The 12,082-nt window shown below is 31.9% G+C and overlaps 2 protein-coding genes across 3 annotated transcripts in view; one reads left to right on the top strand and one right to left on the bottom strand.

Annotated features, from left to right (window-relative positions):
- Positions 1-12,082, bottom strand: part of LOC127701157 (cytoplasmic dynein 1 light intermediate chain 2-like) — a 722,868-nt gene that overhangs the window by 55,489 nt on the left and 655,297 nt on the right. The gene's annotated exons all lie outside the window — the stretch shown is intronic.
- LOC127702736 (Fanconi anemia group A protein-like) overlaps positions 1-12,082 on the top strand; it is a 68,953-nt gene that overhangs the window by 11,502 nt on the left and 45,369 nt on the right. Inside the window, exons 4-10 of the mRNA XM_052207041.1 lie at positions 1,222-1,358; positions 4,705-4,797; positions 8,910-8,983; positions 9,644-9,732; positions 10,344-10,411; positions 10,958-10,991; positions 11,563-11,709. Coding sequence (XP_052063001.1) covers positions 1,222-1,358; positions 4,705-4,797; positions 8,910-8,983; positions 9,644-9,732; positions 10,344-10,411; positions 10,958-10,991; positions 11,563-11,709 — 642 coding nt within the window. The remainder of the gene's footprint in view (positions 1-1,221; positions 1,359-4,704; positions 4,798-8,909; positions 8,984-9,643; positions 9,733-10,343; positions 10,412-10,957; positions 10,992-11,562; positions 11,710-12,082) is intronic.

Here is a 12,082-nt window from a genome sequence, read left to right as displayed (position 1 = left end):
TCAATTTTAAACTATTGCCTTCCCTTAACTGTTCTTCATGGTAATGGTAAGACATTTACTTAGTAAATGCGATGAAACAGCAATACAAGTTCGTTGATGCTATGAATCTAGTTAAGTTGACATCAACAATTTGGAAAGGGGCACCAACTTTTCAATCATCTCAAAATGACCGAAATTGTGTGGAAAAATTTCCGGATCCTTGGTCTTAACACCTAGCCATGTATTATAAAGCCCTCAAGTATGAAATCTTTCCTATAAATCGTCTATTATATGCCCATTTATGTGACATATAATGGTATACCGTTGTCCGTCTGTCTGTCTGTCGTCAACATGTCGTACAATACCTCAAAAAATGCTTTAACCAATTTGCATGAAACTTTGGTGAATTGTTTATATCTATTGGCGTGAGCTCCCTTTTGATTTTTATAAATGTTAGATTTTACATTTCCAAGTTGTGGGGTTTTATTCATTAAAAAAGGGGGATTTTCCAGTTTCGGACAATAACTTAAAAATGCTTTATGCAGTTTTTATGAAACTTTGGTGACTGGTTTATATTTATTAAAATAATTTCCCTTTAGTTTTTTATAAATTTCTTATATGACATTGAGTAGTTATGGAACTTTATTCTTTGAAAAAGCGACGGATGTATCATGCGCTCATGGCGCAGCTTTTCATTAAATCTGGAGATCCTATTGGTAGCAAAAACTACAGACGGGCATATACGTTTCCAGTTGCCTATGTAAATTATTAACTACATTATTGCCAAATAGTTTGACCATTTTCATAGAAACAAATGATTTACTTAGTACAAATCTGGCCCTAATAAAAATATTGTTTGTTTCCCCTTTTTTACCAACCTGAAAAAAGTAGAGGAAGAGGTTCATGCTCTTTTATATTGCCCTCTTTATAAAAACCTTTGAGAGAAGATTGGTATTTTTTAAGAACTTGTTATACATGTATGATGAAGATATTAATTCAGTTACATATTTATTGAAGCCAAATAACTTTGTGAATGCTAAACAGATCGGCACTTATTTTTTCACCTCATGCATATTGTATACATTATATGTTATTTGGTATGCTGTTCACTTAGATTATACATTATATCGATTATGCTTTTTCCAATAAAATATTCTAATTTGAAAAATGATACAATATTTTCTCTATTGTATCTTATATGTTTGTTGACTTGAATGTGTTTATATAGTTTGTTTATTTTAGGCATTTTAAAAGAATGTGTACAAAACAGTACAAGTAGTTCTACAGTTCTGCAGACTGCTGAAACATGTGCTACAGAACTTCTGAAACTGGTAAACAGTATGAAAAGTAAACAAAGGGAAGATAATGCTAGCATAATGGTATTTATTAACATGATTAATTAACAGATTTATAGTGAATTGGAAGTTACATTCACAGAAAAAATAAATGAATAAGAATGCTACTGAAATTCATTTATACTTTTGAAACTTCTTTTTAATTAAAGACGCTACATAATTGTTTATGAAATCAACATTTTTTAATACCAGCATTTTTTTTTTTGCACATCTGGCCCCAAGGGATAATGTAAGCCATTGCCATCTCTTGGTGTCAATGTTTTTTTTCTGTTGCTCTCATCCATCTGTATACTTCAAAAAAAAAAAATAATATAATTTTAACCTAACTTGGCCACATTCATCCAAAGCTATGTAGTTCAGATTATGTTTTTACTGATAGACCTTTCATTCCAAGTAAGAGTTCTTGTTCAGATGACCATTTAGTTTGAAAAATAGATTTTTAGTAAGGTTTTATATGTTTGAATCCCAAGAAAATTATTTGTCTATTTGTGCAACTTAACTTACAGTTTTATACCTGAATCATTACCGCAATCGGGCTTGTATAGTTCACACTGGTACATTGTCCGCACCCCCTTCTCCCCACAAAATTTCAGGTAAAAAAACTTTTTGTAACTGTTAGGAAATGTTTAATGAAACTCCAGTAATTTCAAATCGTGTGTGGTAGTTTGCGGTATTTTCATGGAAAAACCCGTTTTCCATCATCAAACAGAAGTTGTTACTGCTTGTAAATGATTCTAGAACACTTAACAATTGTTGAAATAAGTAAAAAATCACACAAAAAAACAATTTAGAAACTTATGTATGTTTAAACCGGAAGTTTGAATAGCACGTGTAAAAGAAAATTAAAACGGTGAGAGTCGAAATCCGTACTTAATAGATATCACTATAATACGACTTTGAAAGTAAAACAGTTCCATCCTTGTGTAAAAAATGTTTAATATGTCTATTACATTAATGTTTGAAGGGTCTTAAGCTAATACAAAACATATTCGTCAGTATGAAACACCAAAACGGAACGAATAATAACCGATTACGTTTTGTAGTTTATACATCGTAAGCTGGTTTACGGTTGACTTTTATACTTTTTTCGTTCCGTTTCATTCAAGCAGACTCCAGTTTATTTTAAGCAATGCTGTGAAAAGAAAAGAGAAATTTGTAATAAAGCATTTAATTTCTAAATTTATCAGTATTAATTTGATATTGAATAAAAATAACTTATTCTAACATGACGTTCTTCAAACGCTTTGAGTACACACCCGTGGTAAAATATGAATATATTGTTTGGGCTGTTCCGATCGTACTCCCGCGTCATATGCTTTTTTATGAATGAGCTACACGACGTCATAGTACGATGACGTAAGAATATAAGCATTTTACGGGAAAATACACGCTTGTGAAACCGAAAATCGTTACAACAAGGAAACGTAAACATACGATGCTAAATTGTTTCATATAAGCCATTTTTTGTATACATATAAGACATAAGTACAATTATCATTTAGATTCATCCAAACCTATCTAAATATGTTATTGTAAATAGTTTAAGCATGTCATTTATTCAGTTTGCTCCGGTCTTTTACGTCAATTTAATAGTGCGTTTATTTATGGGAACGGCAAATAATGCCTTCATCTAGAGCGCTTCGATCCAAAACAATTGCCGTATTTGTCCTATTAGAATCGAAATAATTCATGGGGGCTTGAATATATCGTAATTTTACCACGGGTTGTCCCTTTATGCCGATATTTTACCCTTCACTATCGCTCAGGGTAAAATATTTGTCATAAAGGGCCAACCCCTGGTAAAATCAAGATATATATTCAAGCCCCCATGAATTATTTCTTAATTAATATTAATTAGGTAAAATTATTAGTTTTGAAAATGATAAGAGCGCCCTCTACAATATCAATAACAAACATGGCTGAACGTAAACAAACCACCTCGCAAAATCGAATTTTACTCTTATTTCTTGCTTATTGTACTCTATACCCTGCAACCCTGTCTGGCAGGTTCAATTTTGGAGAATAAAACCACGGACTATACAAGCCTTTTAACGGTAGTCTTATCTTTTAGGCATTTAACAAATGGTTTAATTGCCAATATCTACCTAAAAATATTTACTGACTTTAATTCCCCCTTCTTTAATGATGTATTAAAAATTCAAACTTGGTGTTATAAAAAGGTTTGTTACAGGTGTCTTTTTAGAGGTCATCTTAGTAACTTGACACATGGAAACAAAAAATAGGTAAAAATTGTGTATGAAAATCTAATCTTGAGGAATATTTAAGGCACTGCTCTGATTGATAATTTAAGATCATCAGACGGGGGTGTGGAAATATCAAAATTCTTCATTTGTCCAAGGACAAGTACTATGGGCTGTTCCATAAAAACATACATGGGACCCCGGGAAGGCACTTTGAAATATTTACTATAGGTGGGTGTCAAGTGCAGTGGAAATGTAATTGAATTTCTAAATTTGCCTCTATAGGTGGTTACCCCATTAGGGAAAGTGCCTTCCCTGGGTACCATGTATTTTTTTGATGGAACAGCTCTATACAAAGATATGCTTCCCCAGACATTCTATTGACTAATGTCTAGTGGTAGTGCTTTTACATTAATTACTTGTCCAGGACAAATTTACTTGTCTGGGAGATTTTTGGACAAGCCAGACAAGTTAGACAAGTCGGACATCACTGGTGTTAACCTGATTGTGGTAACTGCAGTTGCCATGATCCCAATATGGTGGAGGCAGATAGTATCAACAGATAAAGTTACGATTATCACTGATAAGTTACTATTGTCATACATGTCCAAATTAAGACTATCAGATAGTCCAGTTACGATTATCATATCAAACAGATTTCATGGAGTTACGATGATCTGCCTACAACAATTTTTGATGGCTATTATTTTGGTAACGAGGCCATATATGATATTAATAACACACACACAACAAAACCGTACAGATTAACCTGGCGGCTGAGTAATTCTCGAAAACAACAGGTATACACGGAGAAATTAGCAGAAAACGATTTTACCTATTTCTACTTTCGCCATATTGGGATTGTGGTAACTGCAGTTACCACAATCAATTTAAAACCAGTGGACATGGCATTTCCACATGCCTCTAGACTGATTGTGACCTCTGGTGAGGTTTTACCAGGCCTTCATATGACATATCAGTAAATTCAGCCAACATAAATATGGTTTGAATCAGTTTGGAATGGAATAAATTTTAAAATAAGGTATCTCATGAGTTATTGTTTTCATTGATCTATGTTGGAACATTTATATTCTCAAGTTAAGCACATATTTCTTACTTACAATATACTTTTAACCCTGCACTCTAACAAGAACATGCTATTTTTGTAGGAGTCTATAGAGATGTATATCACTGTGGTAAAAGAACTGATGAAAGGACAATATTTTAACAGACCAAGATTTCTGAATATATTATGTAATGAGGTAATATAACATTAATATTTGATGTATAAAAATAGAAGTTGTACCAATTAAACCAGCTGAAGGCATTTCTGTGATATGTTCAACTTGTTTCCTTTTAAGAAATTTAAGAAAAATAACCTATATATGTGTATTCCACTGTGTAATGGGTTTTGCTCATTGTTGAAGGCTATACGGTGACCTATAGTTGCTAACTTCTATGTCATTTGGTCTATGGTGGAAGTTGTCTCATTTGCAACCGTACCACATCTTTTTTTTATAAGCAGGGTCTTAATGGAAATAGCACATAAAAATGTGGTAATGTGATGAAACAATGCAATCAATGATGAAATTACAGTGTAACCGGTATGTTATTTTAATTCTTGATTAATTATGATTGGTGAGTTATGACAATGGAATAACTTACAGCTAGATTATGTTCTGACCATTTAAAGCTTCATACAGCAAATAAGTGCAATGATTTAGCTTAAAAAGTTTCATATTATGTCAAACAGCTGGTATTTTAAAATATCTAGATAAGAAAAAACATAAAGGAAGACATCAGATTTTATTCATTTTTTTTACATGTTAAAAAGAAGGGTTTTCATTTGCCTACAAGCCAACTGAAAATAATTTGAAAAATTCCTGTCAGAGTTCAGCCAAGAAAAAAATATGTTTCCTGTCACAAACCTGAAATGGTTTTGATCACTTAGTTTGATATAAAGCATATTTTATATACATTATAGCATTGTACTTTTGTAATTATGGAATATTGTCTGAATCTAAAGAATCAATTTGAAAATAGTTTCTGAATGTACTTTGTTTAAATTTTGCCTTATTCCCCCTCTTTTTGAATCAAGTATAATGCACAGAAAGAGCCAAACACAACGTTTTTTAATCAAATTGTAATACAACAGTCAAAAATGGATCCGGTTTTAGAATATTTGAAATGAACTGCTATTTTGATTTTATTGTATTCAGGCCTCTACATTATCATTTTTTCTAACTTCGGACAAGTTGCAAGAAAATCAACTTGTCCGAACTCTTAACTCACTTTTCCGAATTCTGATTATTTATTCATAATTGAAAATCTTACATATTGATGATATGCAATAACAACACTTGCGCTTTGATTGTATCTAATAAAGGGAGCATTTTTTTATGATATATGAATACCACATCAAAATTCATTTTATCATTTCAGACTGAAAGATTATTTGCAAGACTGAGTTCTCTGACTCAATGTCACTATCATGTGTCGATCATTAAATCATCATTTCTTCCCAAACCACTAGGTTCTCCTATGGACCTATTTTTTCTGTAGTAGTGGTATGGGTTAAACCGAGGATGTAAATACACCTGGCCCCCTTGTATATGATTAAACCTTTTTAATTTATTGATGGTGTCAAAACAAGCTTTTACAATTTATTTTGATTTGTATATACATTGATATATGATCATGAAGTACATAAAACATTTCACTAAAAAATCTGCCTTTTTAGATTTTATTTAATTTTTGTCAAGCCTGCGACTTTTGTCGCAGAAAGCTCGACATAGGGAAAGTGATCCGGTGGCGGCGGCGTTAGCTTACTTCTTAAACGCTTTATATTTTAGAAGGTGAAAGATCTGGATGCTTCATACTTTGTATATGGATGCCTCATTTAACGAAGTTTCTGTCAGTCACATGTCCAAAGTCCTTGACCTCATTTTCATGGTTCAGTGACTACTTGAAAAAAAAGTTAAGATTTTTTGTAATGTTAAATTCTCTCTTATTATAAGTAATAGGATAACTATATTTGGTATGTGCGTACCTTGTGAGGTCCTCACGCCTGTCAGACAGTTTTCACTTGACCTCGACCTCATTTCATGGATCAGTGAACAAGGTTAAATTTTGGTGGTCAAGTCCATATCTCAGATACTATAAGCAATAGGTCTAGTATATTCGGTGTATGGAAGGACTGTAAGGTGTACATGTCCAACTGGCAGGTGTCATCTGACCTTGACCTCATTTTCATGGTTCAGAGGTTATAGTTAAGTTTTTGTGTTTTGGTCTATTTTTCTTAAACTGTATGCAATAGGTCTACTATATTTGGTGTATGGAATGATTGTAAGGTGTACATTTCTAGCTGGCAGGTGTCATCTGACCTTGACCTCATTTTCATGGTTCAGTGGTCAAAGTTAAGTTTTTGAGTTTTGGTCTTTTTTTCTAATACTATATGCAATATTTCAACTATATTTGGTGTATGGAAATATTTTATGATCTATATGTCAGTCACGCAGGTTTTATGTTTGACCTTGACCTCATTTTCAAGGTTCATTGCTGAAGTGTTCAGTTTTTGTGTTTTGGTCTGTTTTTCTTAAACTATAAGCAATAGGTCAACTATATTTGTTGTATGGAAGAATTGTTAGCTGTACATGCCTGCCTAGCATGGTTCATCTGACTTTGACTTCATTTTCATGGTTCATTGGTCAATGTTTAGTTTACTTGGTTAATGTTAAGTTTATGTGACAGTTGTAATAAAGCTTTATATTTAGGACTATCAACATAATATCAATGATTAGTAAAGAAGGCCAGACATTTCAGCGTGTGCACTCTTGTTACAACTTCACTTATAATGATTATATATAGATCTTATTAAATAAAACCTCTTTTAATGTATTGTTATGCATAAAAGCGAAATCAAATGAAACGTACTTTAATTTAAAATTTTAAAGTTGTGGTAAAACTCCATATGGAGGTGCTCCTAATTCAAGGAGGCTTATACTAATGTAACCGGAGAGCATGATTCTACTCGCAAAATCGCATGTCTCCACCGGGACTCGAACCCGGGACCTCTGTGTTACAAGGCAGCGTGTTAACCGACTGAGCTAAAGAAGTACTTCTTTAGCTCAACTCTTACGGCTGACTAAGTATCTACTAAATTTCTAAGGGAAGCAATCCCGTCACACTTCCCCCACCTCAAGAGTCATTATACTCTATAATGATGATATCTTCATCTTTTTTTATATTTCTGTTTTAACCTGGCTAGGTATTTCTTCTAACCGTGGGTTTTTATTGTTGAGCGCCAATGTAACCGGAGAGCATGATTCTACTTGCAAAATCGCATGTCTCCACCGGGACTCGAGCCCGGGACCTCTGTGTTACAAGGCAGCGCGTTAACAGACTGAGCTAAAGAAGTACTTCCTTAGCTCAACCGCTTACGGCTGACAAAGTATCTACTAAATTTCTAAGGGAAGCAATCCCGTCACACTAAAAAGAAGCATGAACATTGGTTTCTTTCCCCCTTATATTCCCCTTGTCAATGGCTGCCAGCATGTTCAAATACGTTCAATCAGAGACATATTATACAAGTATTATATGTCTCTGGTTCAATCAATGAATATTTATTTCATTTAGTATGATCAATAAAACAATCATTCATATTTTTGGGAATGTATAAGTCTTGAATTTGATCTATATTACATCTGACCTCGATTTTTCACTTGTCCCATCGGACAAGTAGTATGGTGAATCTACTTGCTGGACGCCTGTGTCCACTTGTCCCGGACAATCAGACAAACGGTAATGTCGAGCCCTGGTATTTAGATTGAAAAATGTGGACTTGTTGGTTTAGCTTATTACAAGAAAAATAGTCAAAGGAATGAAAGCGTTACTGAAGGAAATTTTAAGATATTTTTTCTGCAAATCTTTATAAAAAGGTCCTGTTTACTGGAAATATGTGCTAAATAAGAAGATAAGATTTATGATATGAAATCTTTATTGACTTGTGATCACTATAAAGACCAGGATGAAAATTAAAAAAATTATAGCACCACCTAACCACCGAACCACTTTGGTTTGCCTTAAAAACAATCAGAAACACATGTATATGTAGATGGAATGTATATATACATATAATTAGTTATTAAAATTGATGTCCAATATTCCAAATATTCCCTTAAAGTAAAATAAGTTATCAAAGATACCAGGCATATAATTTTGTATGCCAGTATGAAAGCATAATTTTCAGTATGGCATGGATATTTTAAACAAGAAAAGATATTTGTCATTGGGTTGCTTTCTCATTGATGTTTACAACACATCTCCTTTTATTGAACATAGTTGTAAAACTAAAAGATTGTTCTTATTATTGTAGATTTGTTTACCAGTTCCAATAGTGAATATATTACATGAAGAAAACATTATTTCTGTGGCTTCATATCTTCGATTGTAAGTAAAACACAGAAAGTAATTAAATTAACTTATTTAAAAGTATTCTTGTAACATATTGAATAAAGACGGTTAAAATGTTTTTGAGACAATTGTGCAGAAAAAACAAGGGAAGTAACTGCATAAGAACAGTACTTTGTATAATTCCTTAATTGAAGTATCTGTAGGATAAAATAAAAATGCATAATCTAGTAGTGTTAATTTTTGCTATCTAATTGTAATACAATAAAGAAAATTGGAGGGGGGGGGGGGGGGTGGGGGTGTCAGATATCTGAATTCAGGACCTAGTTTTTTTAGAGACTTTCTAATGTTCTCCAAACAATTTAAACTTGTAAGATTATATAGGAAGTGGTTGTTTACTCTCTCAAAATAAAAATAAAATTATTTACAATGTTATTTTACCTCATAGTGAATGCTGGCAAGTCCTTTCATTTTGTTTGTTGGGTAAATGCATTCATTTTGTTGACTACTTTAAATATAGAGACTAATAGTAGTAATAGGACAAACAAAATAACAATTTAAAAAAAAAATTAAAAAAAACCTGACAGGTAAGCCTTGTTTGTTATGGTGTACTCAAGTGTGTATTAGAATCAAGAGGAATTTTTAGAGTTGTAAACTATAAAAAATGATTTCAATTAGATGTTTGGTTTTGTTTTTCAGCAAACAGACAGATTCCAAATTCATTTCTGCTTTTGCAGAAGAAATTCTGAACTCTGGAGAGACTAAAAGAGAAAGAAAACATTTTAATGGTATTGTATAACATTTAGTGTTTACTATGAGACCACTTGTTATGTTGGATTACTTATTGCTTGCTTGCATCAACCAGGTGGGCATATATGCTTTTGGTGTTAGCATTTATTGGTCCATCATTTCATTCTGATGCAGGACAAGTATCTGGGGTTTTTTTTTAGGTTTGAGGTAGTTTGATGCAGACGTGATATAACAATGTTATTTTAACAAAATACATCAAGATCTTAACTATTGAAAATATTTGAAGCATGCAGTGTGTTAGATTTCATTATTCAGCGATTGTCTTTCAAAAGATATTAGTTTGAAAAAAGTGTAGAATCAAGATGGAACTTCAAAAAAAAAATTGCCAGGATTATGTATGCCCATAATATTGGTCAAAATCAATGATTAGTTAGTTACCACCTTTATGAAAGTGGCTTAAAACTTTGAAATGAGGTTTTAAACAGAACTAGTTTAAATATTTCAGATATTTTATGAATACAAATTGTTCTTCATTTATGTTATGTTATGAAAAATATGTGAAATGTAAAATATCGTTAATAGAGATATTAAATGTTATAGAAATATCTGTACTGCATATGTGAAAACAAACCTGTTTGTTTTATTTCAGGTGTCTTAAGTATGGTAGTAAACTATAGTTTTCCAGAAAAGTCAGAAACAGATCATTCTGTGAAAAAGGTTATTTCTAGTTGATAAAATTTTGTAATAAAAACATTACAATACTGTTCTTTACTTTTCGAGAGAGAAAAAATAGATGATGGGCAAACCTAAGTGAGATGGGAGCAGAACAACACAAGTTTACCAAAGTGATATTTAAAAGTAACAACATAGCTTTAAATGATAGGCAAAAGAGAAATCCAGTGGCCTGATATATGTTTGCTGAACATTTTACAGTTTGTTCAATTTACATATTTATTAACTGTACATATTTGTTACTGAAAATACTGGCCTCATAAGTATACATCAGTAGTAATAAGGAAAACAAAGGGCAGCAGTGAATATTGAACTACACTGAACATTTTGTAGCATTATCTTCTTTATAATTTCCAGAATTGGAATAACCAGTCCCATTTACTGTAAAGATAAAGAACACCAGTGAACGTTCTTTTCCTTTGTAATGTGGTTATTCTGCAGTGAATTTTGGGAATGTTTTATTATGTATATTTTCATCATGTGTCCCGTTTGTCCAATGTTTATATTTTAAATTGTCCTTCTTTGCTGTAGGTCTGTACAGCAGTTTTAAAACAGACAATATGCAGTAAGTTATTTAACAAATATGTATTCTTAGATTATATTATTAAACATTTGATTAGTTTACATTTAGTTCTGTTATATGATCAAATTTAACAAAAAATAAGAATACAGGAATCTTTTATATACTTGAATGGCCAAAATTTACTATAAAACACTTGATCATGGACTTTTTTTATGAGAAAATCCTTTATTTTATCCCAATCTTCAGAAATGTACTGCTATTCAGTATTAAATTATTGTCTTCCTGACTGATAATCTGCCGACAGCTTTCTGTATTCACTGACCTTATATATGAAACTTCTCGCTAGAAATTCTGCAAGTGCAAAGGGAAAAGTAATCAATTGTGGAAGCAAGATAGTATTAACCCATTCTGTAGATAAATTTGATGCACCAAATCATTTAACAACTGTTATGACTAAATGGGAAGGCATGGCAAAACCCAAAATAAACATCAGTCTCAGTATCATCTCACTTATTTTTCATGTGCTTCATGATTCTATGTTTATTGTTTATCAAGGTCACCAAATTTTTTTTTTAATTTTGAACTATAGTAAGAAAGTGTTGTATACTTTCAGAACATCTAGACAACATGAAAAATGACAAAAATTCACCTCTTATTTTATTGGTTCCATATGATCTCATGGTTTGCTCAGAAGTATCGTTGAAGAAATATGGATGTTTCTTATTACAACAGATTTTTACCTACAATCCCACTATTTCTGGTATGTATTACTGTGCCACCTAGTTTAAGAGAACACTTTCTCTGCTTTTTGAATCACAGATTTTGAGATAGATTGTTATTGTAGCATGTTACTGCTCCTACTTGTCACATAAGAAGGTCAACTCAGAATGCTTAAGAGTCTAACATTTTTATTCGAATTATAATCACTTTATGTAATTTAAAACAGTGTTTCAGAAAATATGAAAAATTTCATTGTAACTAACTTTTTTTGTAGAGAAACATATTTTTTTGAGAAACACTATTTGAAAATTAACTTGTTACATATACTTCAAAGATAAGAAAAAACCTTACTGATATTGCACCTCAAGAGTATATGGATTACTTAATTTAAGGTACATACACCAGGATGAAAA

The sequence above is a fragment of the Mytilus californianus genome, unplaced genomic scaffold, assembly GCF_021869535.1.
Source record: "Mytilus californianus isolate M0D057914Y unplaced genomic scaffold, xbMytCali1.0.p SCAF_5, whole genome shotgun sequence".
Taxonomy (NCBI): Eukaryota; Metazoa; Mollusca; class Bivalvia; order Mytilida; family Mytilidae; genus Mytilus; species Mytilus californianus.
Note: the sequence above shows the minus strand (reverse complement) of the source record. Positions and strands in the feature narration are given on the sequence as shown.